We start from the raw sequence: 25,038 nt of genomic DNA on the forward strand, positions 1-25,038 counted from the left end.
TTATTATGATTTGTTCTAGTTCTGTGAAATATGTCCTGGGTAATTTGATAGGGATTACATTAAATCTGTAGATCACCTTGGGCAGTGTGACCATTTTAACAATATTGATTCTTCCCATCCAAGAGCATGGGATATCTTTGCATTTTTTAAAGTCTTCTTTAATTTCCTTCATCAATGGTTTATAGTTCTCCATGTATAAGTCTTTCACCCCCTTGGTTAGGTTTATTTCTAGGTATTTTATTACTTTGGGTGCTATTTTAAGAAGGATTGTTTCTTTATTTTCTTTTCCTATTGATTCATCATTAGTGTAAATAAATGCAACTGATTTTTGGACATTAATCTTGTATTCTACTACTTGCTGAATTCTTTTATTAATTCTAGTAGTTTTTGTGTGGAATTTTTAGGATTTTCTCTATATAGTATCATGTCGTCTGCATATAGTGACAGTTTTGCCTCTTCTTTTCCAATTTGGATCTCTTTTATTTCTTTTTCTTGCCTGATTGTGGTGTCTAGGACTTCCAATACTATATTGAATAGGTGTGATGACAGTGGACAACCTTATCTTGCCCCAGATTTTAAAGGGAAGTTTTTCAGTTTTTTTACCAGTGAGTACTAAGCTGGCTGTAGGTTTGTCATAAAAAGCTTTTATTATGTTCATATATGTTCCCTGTATAGCCACTTTGGTGTGAGTTTTTATCATAAATAGATGTTGAATTTTATCAAATGCTTTTTCTACATCTTTTGAGATAATCATGTGGTTTCTGTCCTTTCTCTTGTTGATGTGATGTATTACTTTGATTGATTTGCATATGTTGAACCATCCTTGTGTTCCTGGGATGAACCCAACTTGATCATGGTGTATGATCTATTTTATGTGTGGTTGTATGCTGTTTGCTAATATTTTGTTGAGGATTTTTGCATCTATGTTCATCAGTGATGTTGGTCTGCAATTTTCTTTTTTGGTAGTGTCTTTGTCTGGTTTTGGTATCAGGGTGATGGTGGCTTCATAGAATGAGTTTGGGAGTATTCCCTCCTTTTCAATCTTCTGGAAAAGTTTGAGAAGGACTGGTATGAGTTCTTTGTATGTTTGATAGAGTTCCCCAGTGAAGCCATCCGGTCCTGGACTTTTATTTGTAGGGAGGTTTTTTCTGGCTCATTTGATTTCATTTCTAGTGATCAGTTTGTTCAAGTGATCAGTTTCTTCTTGATTCAGTGTTGGTGGACTGTATGTTTCCAGTAACTTGTCCATTTCTTCTAGGTTATCCATTTCATTTCCGTATAGTTTTTCATATTCATTGCCATGTTTTAAAAAAGCCCTCTTGTACCTTCAAAAATTAATAAATGTTCACCTATATTTTCTAACAATATTTCAAGAATTTCTGTTTGCTTTTGATTTTCATTGACATATTTAATCCATCTGGAATTTAATTTGGTTTCAACTAGTCATTTAACTTTATTATCTTTTCCAAATGAATAACTAGTTTTTCTGACACCGGTTAGTGAATAAATCATTATTTCTTTACTGATTTAGAATGATGTATTACATATGCAGAGTCTGTTTTTGGCTTTTCTGATCTCTTCCACGGATTGATCTATGCTGGGGTCAATACCAAACTTTTGTAATTATTATGGCATTGTAATACTTCAAATGTCTGGTAGGAAAAGTCTCTTCTTTTTCAAAAATATCTTGACAATATCACACATTTGATTTCTTTAGATAAACTTGGGGATTGTTTTGTGAAGATTTTGTTTGTGTTGTTTTAAACTTATAGATCTGACTAGGTGAAAACCTGGCATCCTTGTAGTATTGCATCTTGTCATACAGAAACCCTGCAAATCTTTCCGTTTAGTTGCAATCTTCTCTTACATACCTCAATAAAGTTTTTTTTCACTTTTGTTCATAAAGACCCTGCACTAACACTCTCTTTATAAAGTATGAGAAATCCTACATTCTTCAGTCCTCTCTGTAGGTTCATAATAAAGATGATTACTCAACCCTCTTCTCATTTGCATGATATGCCACCACAGATGGTGGGTGACTCCCCTACCTTAACTCCTGTGCTCTGAATAGGATTTTTCACAAGGTAAAAATTGAAAGACACCTAATCAGACATTGACCTCAACTCTTACTGGCATGGCTGCACCAAAGGGGTGAAAGAAAACAGTAGAAATGAGGAGTCTCTGTAGAAAATATCTAAAGGCTGTCCCATGACCCCTGTTCCTGCTGGAGCTTTGAATCATACTTGTGGTTTACAATGGAAGAATAGGACCATGAAGAAAGGTGAAGAACACTATCAGGCAGTCAAGAATTTCTGAGCTAGCTGGCATGAAGAGGACCTCATGTCAGCTCATTGTGTGACCATTCACAAGAGTAAATGGTTGGGCTGTTCTAATAAGAGAGTTATCAAGCATTTAAATGTGTGATATGTTTGCAGTTCTAGAATGTAGACTTACCTCCTTCAGTGTGTGAAAGTGTTTTTGTAGTTTGCCAGAGATATCACAATGACACTTTTTGTGAGACTGATTATAGATTGTTGATATAATTTTGCTGTTGAAGGTCAACAGTGTCAAAGAGCTAGGTACAATGTTCATAGAATCTGAGTAGGAGGAGTAAATGGATAGGAGGTTGTGTGCTCTGTGTTGGTTATTTACCTTGGCTATAGCATGGGAATAGAAGACCTTCTAGGACCATCCTGGAGCAGGCCCAGATCTCACTTACACACTTCTTTTGTCAACTGAGAAAGTAGCCACAAGATCGTACACTTACTAGATAATGGACAAAGACAGTTAACATCCTCAGATTACTCTGTCATGAGACTACACTCACCCACACCATGTATCCATTAGATGGATGCAGTTGCCAGATTTTGTGTTGGCTCTACCACCAACTTCCTGTGACTTGAGGCATGTCATTTCAACAGTTTTTGCCCATTATCATAACTGAGGAGTCAAGTACCACATTGGGACATTTTATTAGAAAGATTTTAAAGTCTTTTACAGACCAAAGATTATGTGTTTCTAATTAGCCTCAGTGGGTCAGAGCTACAGGGAGACAGACATTGAGTTTCCTGGAAGGAAGAGCCTTGTAACAGAATCCAGAAAAGAAGTGGGCTGCAATTCAAGAAAAGGTGGGGCAGGGATGCTGCAGAGGTGATTCAAGCTTTTTATGGAGGCATGGATGTGGTGTGAGCAAATAGTGTTTAAAATTATTTCCAATATGTGAGATTCATAGCCTTATTGACTGTGATATAGAACAAATAAACAATGTGGTATCAGGGAGGTCAATTTCATCTTAATGAGCATCATTTTCTTTAGCTATATAATGGGGTATATAATAATCCATGTTATAGTTACTTTAGATTGTTTCTTAACTTTTATAAGCTAATCAAATGGGAGGGATTTTTATTTTATTTTATGTTTTAATTTACCATTATTTTATATTATATAATATGCTATGTATTATATATATGTTATAAATATATATTATATATGTTATTATATATTGTGTTTTGTTTTAATACATTGTTATTATAAAGAACCCTGATAACCTCAGTCATATTGGAGAAGTAGAATAAATAGGAAAGAAGTAATAACAATCTAGTGATTATACATTGACTCTGCCATCATTTGAGGAAGTTGATAATTCAGGTGGGAGAAGTGGTTTGGAAGCATCCTTGAGAGGTTGTTCAGTCTCTCATCTCTGTTCCTAATCCAAACTGTACACATGAATCACAGTCCTATTTTTAGGAGATTCCTTTCATATCCATCTTTGGAAACCTCAGCCACTTCTGTCACTATCAAGTGTCATTGAAAACTTTAAAAACATTATTCTGCTTTAAAAGAAACACATATGTCATATATATTTATTTGTATATTTTAGTCAATTATCTGCTTTATGTGCTCACACAAACACAGCCACTCATATATACATATGTATACAAAGATAATTCAGAAACCCTGTGTGTACATGCTCACACACCTGTGCCTTCACACATATATGAATACATGTATTCATATAAGCATATTGTTTATACATATGTTGCATGTGGCTTGCAATAACAGTGGTTTTCTAACACTATATTAAGTGCTTTAATTTTTTGAAGGGCTTTAGAAAACAAAGAGACCAAATAATTCCAGATGTAAGAGACAATGTTACAGTAAGTAACTGCCCTAAACGGAGAGAGAAGAGGGACAAAAGACCATTATTTTGGTTAATTTCTTGGTTACTGGTAATAGTTTTGCCCTTTATATGAAAGACTCTAGAGCTGGAAAAATTTGTAATGATTCCCCATTTCAACACCTTTCATGTTATCAGTGGGGCCCAAAGAGGAAAAAGTACTTGTCCAAGGTCATACAGTAAGTTAGTGATAAGATTGAACAGGGATTCAATTCTTGTTTCAGGCCCGTACTCTCTCTGTTATCTGGGACTTGAACATTTTTGATCAGCAAACTTTTATCTATACCCTCAACACCTAGTACAGTGCATAATAGATGCTCAGTAAATGTTACATTAATATGCAGTGTAATTGATTGTACTGGACTTTCCTCCCTCATTCACAGGGTAATCTACTTTCAGAAGTAGAGTCTAGAACTCCCCTGGGAACCCTATTCCATTGACCATGCAACATTTCCCTGGCAAACGAGTACAGGAGCTGTTACTTTCCTGTGCAAGGACAGATTCCTCAAAGAAGTCAAATATTGCTCTTAACTTGACTTTATTTCACTAATCTATATGACAAACTACAAGCATACCTTGTTTTATTGTACATTGCTTCATTGCACTTCACAGATACTGCATTTTTCACAAAGTGAAAGTTTGTGGCAACCCTGTGCTGTCAGATGATGTTTAGCAATTTCTAGCAATAAAGTATTTATCTGTTTATTTATTGAGGTATAGTTGATTTACAGTGTTATATAAGTTTTAGGTGTAAAATACAGTGATTCAAAATTTTTATAGCTTATACTCCAAGTTATTATAAAATATTGGCTATATTCCTTGTGCTGTACAGTTTATCCTTGTAGCTTATTTCCTTTATATGTAGTAGCTTGTCCCTCTTACTCCACCTACCCATATCTTGTCCCTCCCCCTTTCTCTTCCCCACTAGTAAATACTAGTTTGTTCACTATATCTGAGTCTGTTTCTGTTTTGTTATATTCATTCATTTTATTTTTTTTAGATTCCACATATAAGTGATATCATACAGTATTTGTCTTTCTCTGTCTGACTTATTTCAATAAGCATAATATCCTCCAGGTTCATCCATGTTGCAAATAGCAATATTTCATTTAATTTTGTGGCTGAGTAGTATTCCATTGTGTGTCTATGAACTGTTTATATATTTTGGATATCATCCCCTTATCAGTCATATGATTTGTAAATATTTTCTCTCATTCAGTAGGTCACATTTCCATTTTGTCAATGGTTTCCTTTGTTGTACAAAAGATTCTAAGTTTAATTAGGTTCCATGTGTTTATTTTTGCTTTTGTTTCTTTTGTCCTAGGAGACAGATCCAAAAAATATATTGGTAAAATTTACGTCAAAGAATGTTATGTTTGTGTTTTCTTCTAGGAGTTTTATGGTTTCTGGTTTTACATTTAGGTCTTTAATTGATTTTTGGTTTATTTTTCTATATAGTATGAGAAAATTTTCTAATTTCATTTTTTACATGTAACTCTCCAGTTTTCTTAGCACTACTTATTGAAGAGACTGTCTTTTCTCCATTGTATATTCTTGCCTCCTTTGTTGAAGATTAATTGATTATAAGTAAATGGGTTTATTACTAGATTCCCTATTTTGTTCCAGTGATCAATGTGTCTATTTTGTGCCAGTAGCAGACTGTTTTGATTACTGTAACTTTGTAGTATAGTCTAGAGTCAAGGAGCATGATACATCCAGTTCTATTCTTCTTTCTTAATTTTGCTTTGGCTGTCTGGGGTCTTTTTTGTTTTCATATGAATTTTAGAATTACTTGTTCTTGTTATGTGAAAAATGCCATTGGTATTTTGATAGGGATTGCATTGAATATGTAGATTGTTTGGGGTAATATGGTGTTTTAATAATATTAACTCTTCCAATCCATGAATGTGGTATATCTTTCCATGTGTGTGTGTCATCTTCAGTTCCTTCATCATTTTCTTACAGTTTTCTGAATACAGGTCTTTTACCTCATTAGGTAGGTTTATTCTTAGGTATTTTATTCTTTTTGATGTGATGGTAAACGAGATTGTTTTATAAAATTCTTTTTCTAATAGTTCATTTTTAACTGTATAGAAATGCAACAGACTTCTATATATGTTAATTTTGTATCCTGTAACTTTACAGAATTCATTGATGAGCACTAGTAGTATTTTGTTTGCATCTTTAGGATTTTCTGTGTATAATATCATGTCATCTGCAAACAGTGACAGTTTCACTTTTTCCTTTGCAGTTTAGATTCTTTTCACTTCTTTTTCTTGTCTGATTGTTGTGGCTAGGACTTCCAACACTATGCTAAATAAAAGTAGTTTGAGTGGGCATCCTTGTCTTGTTCCTGATCTTGGAGGGAATGCTTGAAAGCATTAAAAAAAAAAGCTGAAGCTTCTCACCTTTGAGTATGTTGTTAGCTGCAAATTTATCATATATCACCTTAATTATGTTTTGGTATTTTCCGTTGAAACCCACTTTTTAAGAGTTTTTAATCTTAAATTAGTGTTTAATTTTGTCAGAAGTTTTTTTTTCCTGAATTTATTGAGATGAAATGTGATTTTTATTGTTCCATCTTTCACTGTGGTGTCACATTCATTGATTTGCAGATGTTGAACCATCTTTGTATCCCTGGAATAAATTCCACTTGATCAGTGTATGATCTTTTTAATGTATTTTTGAATTCAGTTTGATAATGTTTTGTTGAGTATTTCTGCATCTATGTTCATCAGTGATATTGGCCTGTAACTTTATCTTTTTTGTGACATCTTTGTCTGATTTTGGTATCAGGGTGATGCTGGCCTTGTAGAAAGAGTTCAGATCCATTCCTTCTCTGCAACTTTTTCAAATAGTTTGAGAAGGATAGGCATTAAGTATTTTTATTTTTAAATGAAGTTATATACATTGTTTCCTTAGACATAATATTATTGGCCACTTAAGAGACTACAGTATAGTGTAAGCGTAACCTTTATATGCACTGGGAAACAAAAAATTCATGTGACTCTTTTTACTGAAATATTCACTTTATTGTGGTGATCTGGAACTAAACTCACACTGTCTCTGAGATATGCCTGTAGTCTTTAGGATTGCAGCAGCACTGATACTGTAGGGGTGTCCCACTTCTGGATACTCATAGCAGTGGAAATAAATCCACTGGAATTGGATATAAGGCCTGCCTTATAGGAGTTGACACCTAAAGGCTGTATGGCAATCATAGTACCATCCTTTCTGTGTACATATTACAGTCCTCAGTTTGCAGCACAAACAAGCTGTAAACAAATTGTGTGTTCTATTTATACAAATAAAATCCTGTGGTATGCTAGAATGAATATAGGCCTAGAGGCCTTAGTTTTTTTATCTGTTGAGTGAAAATGATGATAGTATGTACCTCAAAGTGCTGCTGAAGTGATTCATTTAAATAATGTATATAAATCCCCTAACACAGGCCTTGTTCATAGTAAGTGCCTATTAAATGGCAGATTTTGTCCTTTAGTGGCCTCCAATTCATTGTTCTTCATGTAAGTCATCTCCCCAGAACTCATCCTTGGAATGAAAGTGTTATACTGGGGCTATTTTTAACAGTTTCTTCAAGCCCAGAATTCTGAAGTCCTTTGACAAAGGGAAGAGGAAGAAAGGAGTCAGGATAGAAGGGAGGAAGGGAAAAAGGGAGGGATAGAGAGAGGGAGTGAAGAAGGAGGGAAGGAAAAGGAAAATTTTGCTAACCTGGTTACACTGAATCTCCTACATAAAATAACCTACTATATGTGTTTTCTGTGACTGATATGTACATCTTCTGCTGACTTAAGGAAGTAAACTGAGCTGTAGCTAAATTTATGGGGTTTTTCCCCTGATATCAAATAACAATTGTTCTTCAATTTTTATTCCTTTTCCCTACCACAAACTTTCTTCCTCTGCCAAAAGAATCCTCCCTAAAATCCTGGTCTGTCGCATAAAGCATAGCAATAAATGAGAGAAAAAATACCCAGGACTTGGAGAAAGAAAGGGGTAGAATGAGAGGATGCAGGGGCTCAGGCTAAGGGCAGGGCCATTAGCATAAGTTATGTTCTTTTCAGAGCAGCAGGGTATATATCACTGTCTCTTTCTGCTGGTGACTCTACATGCCTCTGAATCTGTCTGTTCCATTTGTGTATTCATTCAGTAAATGTTTACTGAAGGCCTACTGTGTGCTGGGCTGTGCTAGGAGCAAGGGGGCTAAGTATTGACTAATACATGCGTTTTTGAGTAGACTTCCTCCACAATCATGAGGACCTCTGAGTCTGAGTGTGGTGTGTTTGCATGCGTATGTTTCTGTGTATCTGTCTCAACTTAAGGTGTGCATGACAGCGATTGTTTTTCTTCTGTGAGCTTCAAAGGACTTATTTTCATTTGCTGTGACTCACTTCACAATGAGTGGGCTTTATCTCTGATTTTTATAACCTGCAGGATTGGGGGTATGATTGCTAAAATTTTAAAAAACAATTAAAAATTGTGTGGAGTTCTCCCTTATAGAAGGTTTACCTGTACTCATATTATGAAAAGTAAGCATCTTATTAGCTTGAGTATGATCTTATGCGTGATCACAAAGGTCAAGAGGGGAAACATTGCCTGAGCTCAAGTGTCTGTTATGCCATACTAAAGAAGTGACAATTTTTGTCAATGATCATTTTCTAATGGCCATTCTTGGCTTTTAGTAAAGGTAGAGCAGTTAATTTAAAAAAACAGTGAATAATCATATTAAAGGTGGTATCAGCATGATATGAATTGTTCATCCCTATGAAAAACACCTATGAAAAACAAACAATATAGCATTGAATTAAACCACCCTTGTTTAATAGATTCCTTGTGATCAAATTGTTTGAGCCATTATTTGTCCACTTCTCTCATCTGGTAGGATATATCGTAATGCCTTTTCTGCCTAGAAATACTTTCCAGTGAGACTCTGGAAACACATTAACAAGGCTGTCTACTCTTATATTTGTTCTCCCAGGAAAACAGAAGTACCTGTGTGCCAGCAGAAATGATTGCACCATCGATAAATTCCGAAGGAAAAATTGTCCATCTTGTCGCCTCCGGAAATGCTATGAAGCAGGGATGACTCTGGGAGGTATGATACTTTTCTCCTTCTTTCTTCTTCTCCCTTTCCCTCTCTCATTCTTTCTTTAAACCAAGTTTTCCTCTTTGATGCTTCTAAGGAGGCCTGCCATGCTCTAGATACAGGATGACCCCTTCATATCCAATGTGGCCATCAGCCAGCTGGTGATTTCTTTGTCCTTAACCATGCCACACTGCATTGTGGGGCTCAAAATAGGAGAAGGAGGTGTGAAGCAGGGATCAGGACCCATCAGAGAGTGAGTGAGTGTGGACTTGGCTATGAAGAGTTCCCTAGGGGACATAATAGTACTCACCTTATTTTGTTAAATGATGTCTAGAATGAGGGAACTAAGGAATCCAGAACAGTCACAGGTGCAGGATGACCCAGGCACAAGCTGGCCCTGAACACCCAGGAATATCCCTCAGTTAGCTATCTCCTATACTGTAGGGCTGGCCACCTGGAATGAAAAGCTGATTTTCTTTGGAGCCTATGACTAGGCTGCCAAGCAGAGCCAATTTCCTATCCCATATCTCCAGGGATGAGCAGGCCTTTTAATCATGTCCTTTTCTTTGTAAATCTATTGACCATTTCCAAAAGCATTTAGTTCAGTAACAGAGTAGATTGACAAAATGAAAATACAGCTCTTTTATGGGCAATCTCCCATCATAATGCTCTCTGTCCTCTAGTCTGGGTCTACCATGAGTGTTGTCACCATTACAGAAAAGGTTTGGCTGACACTTACATTTTCCCCCTTCAAATTCCTCATTTCTTCATGTTTACATCTACTCAGTGCCAGAGTCCTCCCTACTGCCTGATGCTTCCAAAAAGATTCACTTTTCATGAGAAAAGCAAGCTCATTAATCTACTTTGATTTGGAAATGGAACTTGAAGAAAGGCAAGCTGTTTCTGAATGCCTGAAACTGTAGCCTCGTACCTGATTACTTATTATTATCCTGGAAAACCCAAGTGCCTAGAATCCTGCCCTCTCCCATCCCCCTCTCAAGGCTAATTTAGAACACTTGTTATCTTTGTCTTTCTGCAAGGTACTCAATACCTTGTCTGCCTATATGCATATTTACAGAAATCAATTTGTTTTCTAACCACGTTTGGGTCTCCATGTGAATAACTGTATCCTCCCTTCCTTACAGGCCAGTGATAGTCTTTAAACAGACCAAAGTACAAGTGAATTGACCTAGGCTTAATTTGAGACAGTTTTGAAAGAAGTATCTCAAGTAGTATCCAGTACTACTAGATATCATAGGCTCTGTGAGTGGTTTTCCAGGCAGCCACTTCAAATTAAATTCAAATGTCTCAGAAAAAACAATTTTGTTCCTTGCTTGGCTTACTCCAGAGGAATTCTACAATTATGGTCTACAGTGCTGAGGAAGAAACAGGACTAGGAGTGAAGTGGGAGTGCAGAAGGAAAGCCAGGAAAGGTGGCAAAGTCATTGACAAGATGAAGTTTTCTCCATATGAATGTTGTCACAACATTCATGGGGGTGGGGAGGGATCATCCCATGGTGAGGGTTCTGATACACTCAACTCTCAATTATTTAGCCCTCTGTGAATTGTGTATAAGAGATGGGGGCTCCCAAGTAGAGAACCTCTTGGCTTTCCATCTGCTGATAATGAACTGCAAGCACACTTTGACACAAATAACTTTTAATGGTAACAAAAGTCCTCATAATATTTGGGTCCAAATCCTAAAGTTAGTTTCATGTATCTGGCTTTACTTGGCATACCTTGTAATATGTAATAGCTCCAACAGGCAGAACATCACCAGAAATCACTCTTTATCATCTCAAACCAAAAGTACCATTAAGATCCTGTTTGGAAGGCGATTAAAAGGAATCATATGTTCAAGTAACATGTTGGTAGAAACCCAAGTGTTTACTCTCTTAGACATCATTATTTGAAAAATAAACCTTTCCATTTTGTTAAACGCATCTCCACATTCCCTGCTTACCTGCTGCAAACCCTTCCCAAGTTTATTGTTAACTTACATATTCAGTGTCCACTAACTATTCCTTTACTCAAACAAACAATGCAAAAAGAAAACAAGCATTGATAGAGTGAATATATTATTGATGTGCTTCTGAATACATTAGTAATAGAATTCCTTTTTCATAAGATCTGAGTTTAGCATAAACATTCTGATCACTGTGAAAGAGAAGTAATATAATTTTGTTTTATTTCTCCTAACACTCAGTTCAAGCTTGTATAATATATTCCAAAATGGCAACTAGAAATCTGGCCTTGGGCAAGTCCTTTCTCCCCTCTGAGGCAGTTTTACCATGACAAAAATGTGGTAGTAGGCTTCACCAAAGACTTTTTTGGCACTACAATTTTGTGATTCTATATCTAAGGTCACAGAGAAAGGATTGTAGATGTATCAGTCCTTTTTTTGATTGTCTATCCACTGTTCTAGAAGCATAGATAGTCTAAACTTGAGTGCTTTGACTTGCAGAGTAATTTTTGCTACCTCAGGTCACACATAAATAAGATATATCATGTGTCTAAAAGCAGACTGTATGGATAGATTATTGACAGAGTGGAGGGCTGTCTTTGTATCTTAGAGAAGCTGGCACTCTGCAGCTGATGACTGCTTGATCTTGATGCCTCAAGATCTCTAATCTGGCTTTCTCTCCAGTGTTCCATCTACTGTTTGGTGATGGAATCTCCTCAACTCAAAGATACTTAAAACACATACCCTTTTCCTTTCTGCTTCTAGGCCTATCTTCCTGTTGATTCCTCTTTTCTTAGCAGCTCTTGGTGCTTCTGAAAGGATTCTGGAGGTGGTTGTATTCTCAGAGTGCTTCCCTGAAAGACTACCTCCAGGCTCTCAACTACCATTCTACAACAAGGATAAGCCTTTCTTTGAGCATGGTTCATTTCTGGCTGCTTTTGCAAAACCACGTATTGCTAATTGCTTCAATCATCTAACTTCTTTGCCTACTTTTCATTAAAGTTATAAATATAACTGTCCAGAGAAGCACCTTCTCTCGGGTGAATTAACTGCTACTTTTTCACAGCCCATAATTAGAATTAATATACAACCAGTCTCACTTTGCTCTGCACCTCCGAAGGATATACTCCCAGTTTCCAAGATGGAATGAGAAAGAATTACCTTACCTTATTATCTTCTTCCCTGACCCTTCCTTCCTTCTCATTTTCTCTCCTATTCCTGCCTGATCATTATTTCTTTTTGTGTTATGTAACTCTTTGTGTTCTCAGCTTTTAATAAATGACATTGGTCTTGGCTTACACCCTCCTTTCCTGAACCATGGAAGATGGTAGGCCTTTCAGGAATTTCAGGTAGCAGCCAAACCCCAGAAGAGGAGAAGAAACATGGAGCCCCAGAGCATATGAGAATCTGAAGTGTGCAGCATTTTTTCAGGGGTTACTCTAGCATATTTGAGAAGTCTCTTTCCTACTAGGAGACTGAACTCCACATCTGAGACTCAAAACTATTAACAGAGATGCAGGTTTTAATTTTTTTTAAAAGAGATACAGGTTTTTAACAACCTCCATGATTCTCTAGAGGATGGCTCAGGGAGCCCTGGCCATGAGCTGATATTGCCATGGACACTATGAACATCTTTGTTGTTTCCAGTGTTGAAGGCAGCCTTGATGCCATCTCTTTCATCATTCTCCATGCTCAAGAGCAGCCCAGCATTGCTACTTCTGCATCACATGCCCTGGATGCGAAAGAGTGATTCCAATGCTGACACATCATTCATGGCATGGTTCTTCAGGATACAAGTTTCACAACATTTATTCATGCATCTATCTATCCATTCGTCCTTCCAGCAAGCCAGTTAGCTAAACCTTCCATCTTTCCACCCATTCGCTCATCTATTTATCCATTTAGCAAATATTCATTGAGTGCCAACTATGTGCCAGACACCGTGGTAGGCATTTAGGGAGAACATATATGGGTAAAATATAATCTTTTTCCTCAAAAAGTTAAACAAGGGGAGAAATACAGTGATAATTAATACACCTTAACCTTAAAGGATAAATAGGGAATGACTGGAAAGAAGTTGAGTTGAAAGGACATTCAAGGTGAAGGGCACATTTTGAATAAAGGCACAGAGACTTCAAAAAAAAGCATTGAGGTTTTGAGGAATAGCAAGTAGTTTAATATGGCCAGATCTGGGGAAATGGAGAAGGCAAGCTGAAAAGAAACCACATTGAAAATGTACTTGGTTATTATGCTAAAAGCCATTTGAAGAGCTATGGCACAATAGAAACATGTTCACATATCATTTGAGATCTTTTTCACATGTTTTTTTTTTTAGTAGAATTAGTGGCAGCATGAATGTTGTATAGTTGATGGCTTGAATTTTATAGAAGAGATAGTAGACCAGGTAGAAAGAGAGAGAAATTTCTAACATCAAATTTTGTTAAGCATCTCGGATTACAACCTTGGTTCCTGGAGTTAGTTGCCTCTGTTTGGGTTGATACCTGCAAATACTGACCATGTGCATAGTCTTTCCTTTATACAAGTCTGTTGCCTTGATCTAGGCCAGTGTTTCTTAGTGTGGGTTCTGAGAAAAATAGTTTTGTGGCATGGGTCCATGAAAAAATGATTTTTATGGTCAAATAAGTTAGGCAGACCTGCAAATTATGGACTTACTCAGGAAGATTTACAGTGCATATTAGCATATCACAGACCTTGGCAAGTATTGCAGTGAAGTAACCTGAGGAGCTTGGTAACTCAGGATTCCCAAATTTAATTCAAACAAACAAACCTTTTTTCATATAGTATCTGTTCATATCCTACAAAACCACTGTTTCCTGGAATATGCTTTGGAAAACTTCGTTATAAATAAATACTCCGTCTAACAGGCAGACAGTACCCCTAGCCCAGGTCATCCATTTTATAGATGTGTCTATCTACATGTATATTGCTTACCAGGAGAATCAGTCAGGAATGACTTCATGACCAAGAGCAGACCATCCTCACCACATCTCAAGAGTATGCCCCAGAGGCTACTAAAACCACTAAAGTAAACCATGTTGTGTCTATAGTATTATTGTCATACACAGAGGATAGGACATAATCCAAGCCAAAGCAGGGTTATTACCTAAGTTATCTAATGGCCATAGGTATATATTCCTGGGCCAAGGATCATACTAAATATATTATTTCTAAGAAATACTATGAATTCTAGCATCATGCAGGGTGATCACTAAATAGTTTGGATATGTAGACATTGTGCTCTAAAGTTTAACAGTCCTTCTGTGCACTCTGTGACCAGGATTCCCACATCCACCCAGAACCTCATTATGGTGCTACCACATACCTTCATTGCCCAAGTAGGAATCCCATTGCCCATGTAACGATTGAAACCCTCTAAACCCTGTTCAGCAGACAGCAGAGTATCATACAGAATCAACAACGTAGAACTCAGTTAATGGGCTTTACTCTCTTCTACTTTGACTCTATAAATTAGAGCCCTAAAAGTCTCCAGGTTGGAGATGCAAGCAGTAAATCTCAGTTCTGAGAAGTGCTGCTCCCCACACAAATTTCTCGAATATCTGAGTGCTACTACAGACCTGCATTAGTGAAGCATGCACAGAAGAACAGAAATGCCCTATAAATTTTGACCTCAACATGGATAACATGTGGTTCACTACTGACAATTTCTGGGATTTTTTGTTTGTTTGTTTTTGTTTTTATTTTAAGAAGACCCATGTATAGTGGAAGTAGCATGATGGACTAGGATACAGACAGGCCTTGTTTCTAGTCCTGGCTCTGCCACTTAAAATCTTGATGACCTGGGGTAAATCATTAGATCTCTCTGAGTCTCAGTTTCCCCAGCTACACTATAAGAATAATAAAATCTTACTTACAAAATCGCTGTAAGTTTATAAAGAAACTGGTACATAATAGGCACACAATAAATATCACTGTAATGTGGTGTCTGGGAGCCTGTTCTCTCTGCTATTATAGTATGGCTTCTGGTACTGGTTCCTTGATTGTCTGGTCTCTGAATTTCCCTTGAATCAACCCTTGTCATCTGTCCTCCGAAGCCAGTATCACCATCTTCCAATTGGTTACATACGTATTAGGTGACTCATTGGAGGGGAAAAAGATAGACTTCTCTCTAATTGTAGTTCTCAAGTGAACTTGTATATAGAGACACCAGAGACTATCTCTTTTTTAACATTTTTTGTTGAGTTATAGTCATTTTACAGTGTTGCATCAAATTCCAGTGTAGAGCACAATTTTTCAGTTATACACAGACTCATAGACATAGAACACAAACTTGTGGTTGCCAAGGGGGAGGGCGGGGGGAAGGGATAGACTGGGAATTCAAAATTTGTAGAAACTGACAGGCATATGTAGAATAGATAAACAAGATTATACTGTATAGCATAGGGAAATATATACAAGATCTTGTGGTAGCTCACAGAGACTATCTCTTAATTCCTCTAAGCCAAATTATCTGTGACAACACAGATGTGTTGTAGTCTGTCTCTAAATGTTTGCTTTTAGAGAACTGTGGTTAGAGGTGAATAATTTTTTCTAATCATCAAAATTGATGATACCCCATATCTGGTACGTGAATGAGGATCTCACTTGTAAAATTTCCACTTAAAATCCCTGAATTTTTAAAGTGTAATAGCAGCAGAAAGATTTTATTATTATTTACTTTTGCTGTGAGTGCTCCAAATTCCCTTAGTTGCTTTTGAGAGAGTAAAACGATGTCATAGACAATAGTTTTCGAAGGTAATATGTGTAAGGACAAGAATACACAGCACATAATAGATCATATATACAAAGGCAAGTATTTTCCAAATATAACTATTCAGAAAAAAAGTTTCATTTGAGCTGATAACATAACTATTTGTATGAAAACATTTTACTTTTGATTTAAGAAGAGTGCCACCTGTTGTTCCAAATTAGGGAATGTATTCCTTAAGATCACAAAATTGTTTAAAATACTTTCTTATTGTCCTGAACTGATACATAGACAATTTACCTGAGCAAGGTGCTGTTTTAAGAGACTTTTCCACATCATTTGGGATCACATTTGTATGAAGTAGAACTAAGGGGGAAAAATACACAGCCACCCAGAAACAAACAGAGCCCTCAAATTGTCCATTATTGGTAATATTTCCATGACAACAGATTTCTAGGAAGTAAACTGCAAATGGCATTGCCACCCTGAATTACTTCTTTTCGAATCAGGTTCCATTCTCCTCAGTCCATTTAATCCTTGCTACACTTTTTAAAAGATTTCTTAATCCAAGCTTAGAAATGTCTTTCTTTCCTTGTTTAATACCCCATTGGACCAGTGGTTCTGTGGCTGAAGTGCAAATTGATTGTTCGGGGACATTTCAGACTTCTAGCAGTCAGCAATTAAAAAAAATGTAAACAGCAATTCTGAAGAAATCACCTGCAGAAAACTTGGACTGGTGTTTGGAACTAAAAAGAAAATCTGGATCTTGACCAAGACAAAAGGTCACCAGCCCAGGCCTACACAGTGTGGTGTATCATGCTGGCCACAAGGAAACTGAAAGAGACTGAGGACTCTCCCCAGGGTGGAAAATGAGGCATGGAAGCTTTGATTAGTGAGCTGTTAGGCACACAGACATTGATTTCAAAGCATTACCATCTCCAGGCTGAGTAATAATGCTTGTAATATTATGGGATTGTTTGGCTGCTACAAGAAATTCAGAAGACTGAATAGGGAGTCTTTGTTGGCCTCTGAGTTGCTGTAATGAGACGGTTAAATTCCACCTCCCTTCTCTTCCTCCACATCCTCTTCTCCCAACCACCACCACCACCTAATTCTTAGCCACTGTGCACTGAGAGGCACATATAAACATATATTTGAGCTCTTTAGTGTATTCGTCAATAAAGCAGAAAATAATGGGGAAAACAACCCCAAATTGAAAGAATTTTCCATTTCCCTATCTCACCTCTGCCTTATAGGTAGATAGGAAATGAGAGACAGAAAACCCCAGTCCAAAATGTCAGCCAACCCCTTTTTCCAATTTTGCATGCTACCCTCCTGTGTCAGAGGATCTGACTCAAGTATCTGATTATGAGGACTGCTAGGTGCTAGCCCATCTTTAAGTTGCTGCATTCAACAATGTCTCTCTTTCATATTAGAAAAATTCCAGGTTGGAAATTGCAAGCATCTCAAAATGACTAGACACTGAACAAAGGCTGACCTGCCTCATTCAGAATGAGGATTCTAGAGAGCTCTAGTGGATAGCCAGGAAACATGTGGAATCTGAAACTTAGGGGCTTACACCCTTGCTCCTCAACAGAGACTCTGATGTTGGGGCTAGTGGGCTACTCTCTTAGTTGATGACTTTTCCCAGTGGGACTGCTGGTGTTTCCCTACCTCATAGGGATGTTGTGAGGATTAACTCTAGAAGTCATAGCAGTTACCATTCATGTAGTCATGAGTATCATGATTGCTGTTTCCTGTAACATGACTTGGCATTAGCAGAGTGCTTTTTAATTATTCTTGATTGTATATGATGGCACCAGACTATTCATTCAGGTGAGTGCAGTGAATCTCTAGCTCAGTGGCTTGCTTTCCACAGTGTGCTGCTGCTGGAAAGAAGCTTTGCTAACAGGACTCAAGGTACTACCTTGAACAAGAAGCCACTGTGCCTATCTGAGGGTCTTGTGGCCATTTTCACTTGGTTATTAGGCAGTTCATGAGTTTCCCCTTACCTGCATTTTTCTGGAACAGTGTCAAGGCTCTAGATTTTAACCTCAGGCTCCATCATTGAGATGAAGGTAACAGCTGATCCACAGAAGTCCAGTAAGCAAAGACCAGGCTTGTGTTTCTCCTGGAGGAACACCCTCAAGGAGCCAATCAGCCCCTTTCTTCAAATAGACCAGGAGACTAGAATCAGACTTTTATTTTTTCCCCATTCCCAAAGTTAAGATGACTCTGCTTTTAGGAGCACACACACGCTTGAACTTTTCATAAAGCAAGAGGAAGGCAAACGCTAAGAATCAGTGCCTACTTCTCTTATTTTCTATTGAAGTTAAGATGATAGAGGAAAGTAGATCAGACTTTACCTCTTCTAGCTTTAGTGCCTCCCACTGCTCACTCACATCATATACTTGCTCAAGTGTGAGGCCTTGTTCTTCTCCCAAGACAACTTTGCATTGATGCACGAGGGGAGACATTTAGAGTTTGTAATACCTTGCTATTCATGATCTATTACTCAGAGCCTCCATATTGAAACCAGTTTGCTTCTGGTGGATGTGGAGTCATTGAGACCAGGAGCAGACAAATATGAAAGTGAGTAGCACTCTTCCAGCCTTGCCTGGGGCCTGCATTTTCTACCCTCTTCCTTCTCTCTCCACCTACACACACACACACACACACACACACACACACACACACACACACACACACACTCTCTCACTCACATTTCTTTCTCCTTCGCCTGACTCAGCAACATTCTGGAGAAAAGCCAAGGGAGGACATTAAGAAGGGAGGGAAGTTTCCCCCTCCTTGAGGCAGAATTTTAATCCCCAGGACAACAAGAGTTTCCCTAATGTGGGCTGAAAGGCTAATGTGTTTTTTTTTAACTGCTTTCTATTTGTTTGAATGTTGCATATTTCTGCTAGTGAATTTTCCCTTAATAAAGCCATTAATACACCAATGGTATTTTCTTATTTACAACAGACTGACAGAATTAGTGCTGTTAATGTTGGGCCTTTTTTTCTTTTCCTTTTTTCTTTCTTTCTCTTTTTTTTTTTTCTCTCTTTTGCTTTCCAGGTCATGCTGACCTGTTCGGCTTGGACTGTTTCACATTTGTTTTTAATGTCAGTTTAAATGTAATTGTAAAAGCATGTATGCTCTAAATTCATGTAGTTACTTTTTCCAGTGGAAAAGCCTGGTATGCAAAAGCATTTCCAGGCTCTGCAATTTCACATGAGTGGGTTTTTGGTAATGACCTTGTGCCCCTCACCCAGGATGGCATCTGGACAGTGAGCCTCTTTCTTCTGGCTCACTAGTCAGAGAGAGGAGACTTGGAAACACTTTCTGCCAGATCCTGTGCTTTGGCAAGGATATGCAGCATAGCATATCATTCTATTATTAATTACGTTTACTCCTCCATGAACTAAAAACCATTAGACTAAATAGTCCAACATAAACCTTGAAAGATAAAATTTGATATTCTTTTCCCTGTCTATTCCTCTGACTCAGAATGGGGGCTGGGAGGAGAATGGGGGCATGGGTAGAAAGACCAAAGAGCCTTCTTGCCTGAGAGAATTTGGCCTACGCTTATTTGTGTATGCTTACACTTGGATGCACCCCCTACTAATCTCTCACTACGTGCCTGCCAAGAACTGGCTCTGTTCCCTGTCTCTTATCCCTGTCCTAGTTCTTCCCCACTCATCACCAGCTGACCCTTCTCCTCACTAACATGCTACTTTACCTGGTAAAATGGAAAGAGTACCACCCTAGAAGTCAGGATACCTGGTTCTAGTTCCTGCTCTGCTACTATCAAGCTGTGTGACCTTGGGCAGGACTTAGCCTTGGCCTTCAGTCTACTTTTTTTTTTTAATAGGGATTAGTTTCAAATGGGAAAGGAATAGATAGACAAGATCTGGGGCCTTCAAACATTTTCTTGGCAATGGAACCTTTTCTTCAAGCAAAATCTGATGCAGAGTCCCAAATGTAGATATAGAATAAAGCACTGCTGCTCTAGTTTGAAAGGAGGTGGGGTTATTGGAACCACATGCTCAGGCCCACTTTGCCTCATTTCAGGGACCCTTAAAGAAACTTGTAAAAGCTGTGAGGCTCCACTACTATACTATAATGATGTCTGAGGAACCCTTCTAATTTGATTATCTCTCCTAATTGATTTCAATCCCTGTGGAAACACTATATGTTTCATTTTTTTCAGCTTTTTCAGAAAGAAGTTCATCTGATTGAGATAAAGGGAATGACATGGGGTGATGTGGTGCTTAGCAAATAGCAAGAAAGAGTCAGAGGCATCATTTACTGACCTACAGAATTTACTGTGTGCTAAGCACCTTACATGCATTCACTTAGGGGAAGTTACAGCAGCTCTGTGAGGTAGATCCTATTATTATCTTAGGATTCTGAAACTTGTCAGTTTGGTCCCCAACCTTTATCTCAAGACCAGTTGCCCAAGATGGAAGGCAATATTTCTTATAGGTTGCCACCCTAAGCAATTTTTCAGAATGCTTTCTAGCTAGAGATGCATTCTTGGAAAATGTCATAGCTTGTCCATCGGCATACACTTTGACAGAATTCAAAGTACTTCCACTGAGATCATCTCATTTTCTCCTAATAATAGTCCTATGCAGTAGTCAGGTTGGATTGTCACCATTATACTGATGAGCAAACTGAGGTGTAGGAGAAATTAAGGAATATGTTCAAGGTCAGACCTCCCATAAAACTCTGAATACTGCCACCAAGCATAAAAAGCCCTTTTTTGTGAATAACATTTTAGGACTTTGATGTCATCATTGCATTCTGCTTCCTTAAGTTCAGTGAATTTTTTTCGCCATGCCACAGTCTTGGAGGGTTCCTTTGGTGATGTAGAATCTTCCCTCTACTCTCAGATACCACCACAGTGTATATACTCTTCATTAACAACCTTATTAATTAGGTACTAATATTATCCCCACTTTACAGATGAGGAAATTGAGGTACAGAGAGGCTAAGTCTTGCCCAAAGTCACACAGCTAGTAAGCAATAGAGCCAGGCTTAACACTGAGACAGTCTGTCTCCAGATTCCTTGCTATTAACATATATCTATGTCATATACATATACATATACACACACATATTTCAAAAAACTAATAACAAAATAAGGAAAAATATGTGTTCTGGAGATCATATAGTGAGCTCCCCTGGATCTTAATAAAGTGTTCCTCTGAACTTTAAAGCTGAAACTTGTACAGTGAGATCTCCTGACTCTAATTCTATTGGATAGAAAGATGGCTGGCATGATTTAAGCCAAAGGCCACAAACTGGCTTTCTGCAGGCCAAAACTGACTTGCAGAATTGTTTGTCCAACACAAACAAGACTTAGACTGCCCCTAGGCAGGGCATCAATCACTTTCACTGTCCTCAGCCCACCCTTTTAATGGGCACTAGAATGTTTTAACTCATCTACATATCTGCCTGAGTAGGGAAGATATTTGAGTTCATGACCCATAGATTTAAGCATTATAACATATAAGCACCTGCACACACATATAATTACAAACATTCACATAAGTACAGCCTAGCCTGGCTTCACAAAGAATTTGCAGCTCTGCACCAAATGTACCTTTATGTTTAGTTAGCATTTAGAATTACACTTAAGACGTAAATTCAGTTTTATAGGCAGTTAGATGCAGAAGAAACTCAGTTACTTTTTCATTTGATAATGTGTCACTCTTCCCGTTCCTTCTTGGCCATATCTGGTACTCTGTTTATTGTGCTGTCCCTTCTTCCCTGTGCCTGAGCTTGGTCACCTGTAAGTCATTCACCCCCTACTCTTTAGGAATGGATGGAGTGTGAAAAAAATTTTTGGAGGGCTTGCTAGGTGCCAGGCAGTCTCTCTCATTTATCCCTCATTTAGTTCTCAGAAGTGTCCAAAGAAGTAGGTGGTGGCAACCCCATTTTACAAGGGAGGAAACTGAATCTCAGAGAAGCTAAGCAATGGGCTCAAGGTAAAGCTAGTAATTGACCAAGCTGGGATTTGAACCCAAGATCATCTGATTCCAAAGCCTATTATCTTGCCTACACCACACTTTTGTAAGGAAAGTGTATTCGTTTTCCACTGCTGCATAACAAATTACCTCAAATTTAGTACCCATTTATCAGCTCACAATTCTGTAAGTCAGAAGTCTGACACAACATGACTAAATTATTAGCTCAGTGTCTCATAAGGATGAAATAAAAGTATCAGCCAGTCTGCTTCTAATCTGGAGCTCACAGCTCCTCTTCCAAGCTTATATAATTATGGCAGCACTCAGTTCCTTGCAGTTGTAGGAGTAAGGTTTCTGTTTCCTTTCTGCTTGTCAGTCAGAGGCTGCTCTCAGCTTCCAGAGGCTGCCCTCATTCCTTGCCATGTGGACCGCTTCACTTTCAAAGCCTACAGTAGGGAATCTTCCTTATGTTGAATCCCCCTGATTCCATGAATGTCTTTCCAGAAATAGCCCCACCCATTTTAAAGGCTCATATGATTAAGTCAGGCCCATCAAGGATAACCACTCTTAAAATTCAAATGATTTGTAACCTTAATTACATCTGCCCAGTCCTCTCACAACAGTATCTATATTAGTTTTGACCAAATAACAGGTAAAAGGTGTGTGTACACCAAGGGTCGGGAATCTTAGTGGCCATCTTAAAAGTCTACCTACCACAGGAAGTGATTTTTTATGCTTCAAATTCCATGGTGAGATGTGGGAAAGAGAAAGCTCCTTGACCTTAGGGAGAGGAATTTGAACTTTGTAAGACTTTGGAAACTTCATTTCACTTTCCCTCTCCCCTGCCCATGGATGAGAAAGCCTCTATCTTGAAGTCGCAAGGAATGAGGCTGGAACAGTGCCTAAGGGTCACAGTGGCTGCAGAAGCTACAGGTTCATAACATCTACCTCTCCTTGGTGATATACTGTTGAACTTGATTTGACAAATCTTCCTCTGGTGCTACAGAGATAGCCCTCATAGGAGTCAGCTACCAGGCTGAAAAGTGAGTTCCCCATAGGATCCAAGCAGCAAGATCCAGGCATTATGTCAAGGGCTCCAATCCCCTAAAGATCAAATACAGACAATAAAGTATTCTTTTCTTGTCACTGCTTTGACCTAAGCCTGAAAGACAGAGAAGAGATGCAAAGCAACTTACATACCATTAAAATGATTCACCTTTACTGTCCCCTTTCTCCTGGCTTCAGCACTCAATTTGAGCAAACCGGCGGGTCTCTGCCATAACACAAGGGGCTGGAAAGCTTGTACCTCACATGAAAGAGTTAGATCTGACTCTGGGGCTCAGGTGCAGGAGACAGGAGGGGTGTGGGGGCGGCCTTCATGGACGAAAACAAGGCCTTGGGCTTTGAGTAACAGCTGAGACTAGCAAGCCCCATTGTCCAGCATTCCAAGTCGTCTAGCAACATGCTGGCCTCTGCTGCAGAGAGAGAACAGAGGATCCCCCGGTAGAATGAATGGAATTTGATTTCAATTATGTTCAGTACAGTCACCCTCTTCAAGCAGAGAGGCCAGAACACCTGGTGCAGCTTGGGCCACTGTGGCTGTGGGGACAGCACGTTACCCAGGTCCTGGAGGCAAGTGGGAATGCAGCTTCTCTTCCTCAAGCAGATGCCATATAGGTCTAGAGGAGGAGGATGTGAAAATACCAGCCAAGTTTTCATTAGCACTGCGCAGAGAAGGGGAATTATTTTATGCTGGTGGATTCTCCCCACAGTCTCTGCACATATTGATCTTGCTTGTAAAGTGTTTGCTTAGGTCCACGAGTCATCACCCCACTGAGCTCTGAGTCATTGGCGGGAGAGTCGAGGTGACAGAGCGTACCTCATTGATTGCACCAGCACCAATTATTCTATGTGTCCTTCCACCTTGTAGAAATGCCCATTGATTCATTTATGTACAATTCATTTGGATTCGTTCCTTCTTTATCAATAGCATGAGTAAGGCATGACAAATGGGACAGCTGCTCCAGAGAACAGTCTAGATTCACAGCACTATTCCATAGATCTTTGTGAGATGAAGAAATGTTCTATATCTGTGCTGTCCGACATAGTCATAAACCATATGTGGCTTTTGAGCACTTGAACTGTGGCTAGTGAGTTGAAGAGATTATATTTGTAATTTTATTTAATTAATTTAAAATTTAAGGAACCACATGTCTCTAGTGGCTTCTGTGTTGGACAGTGCAAATCCAAAAGGATCTCAGAGAGACAGATACTGTGATAGAATAGAAATGAGTTAGTCAAAAAGAGCTGATACAGCACAGGGAACTCTAGATTAAGGATAGAAAGCCTGGTTCTAGTCTCAGCTCTACGACTCGGTGACCTCGCTCACTCTGGCCTCAGCCTCCCCATCTTTGACTTGAAGTGTTGTATTTACATCAGAAGTACCAAAATGATGGCTAAGACCTGAATTCAACTTTGGAATACACAGGAATTTTAGGAAAATTTTAAAATATTATATGAATGCCTTCTAGGAATGTGTGTGTGTGTGCATGCATATGCACATTCATGACAGGGGCAGGAAGGCAGTAAAGCATTCACTTCAGTTCACCAGAGTTCCCACCATTCTCCTATACACACACACGCATGCATGTACACACACACACACACACACACATATACACACACACACTCTTACACACACACATACATACACACCACTCTGTATTACCAGTGTAGACACTGAAGTCATATTGATTCTGTGACCTCCCTGGATGAGATGATTTCTAAGGATCCTTCCTGTTTTGTCATGCTATGAATCTTTAAGCCACTCTAGTTCCCCAAACCTATTTCTAATTTAGGCGCATGACTGGAGTATTTCCATAGCTTCCTGCCTCTTTTGTCCCTTCTGGATTTGAAGTTAGTTACTGAAGTTTGGAGTCAAGGGTGAGGGTGGAAGACAGGGAGGATATAACTCCAGCTTGACTCCTCAACTCTGCTATTAGGCTAGAAGTACGGTTTAGGGCTTCAAACTCCTTGAGGAGGCAGCGTGATATAGTAGAAAGAACATTGTTCTTATAGTCAGCATGTTAAGATCAATAG

The 25,038-nt window shown here is 38.5% G+C and overlaps 1 protein-coding gene across 1 annotated transcript in view; it reads left to right on the forward strand.

Moving 5' to 3' along the window:
* AR (androgen receptor) overlaps positions 1 to 25,038 on the forward strand; it is a 192,728-nt gene that overhangs the window by 146,688 nt on the left and 21,002 nt on the right. Inside the window, exon 4 of the mRNA XM_072956528.1 lies at positions 9,171 to 9,287. Within this exon, the coding sequence (XP_072812629.1) occupies positions 9,171 to 9,287 (117 nt within the window). The remainder of the gene's footprint in view (positions 1 to 9,170; positions 9,288 to 25,038) is intronic.

This window comes from Vicugna pacos, chromosome X (assembly GCF_048564905.1).
Source record: "Vicugna pacos chromosome X, VicPac4, whole genome shotgun sequence".
Taxonomy (NCBI): domain Eukaryota; kingdom Metazoa; phylum Chordata; class Mammalia; order Artiodactyla; family Camelidae; genus Vicugna; species Vicugna pacos.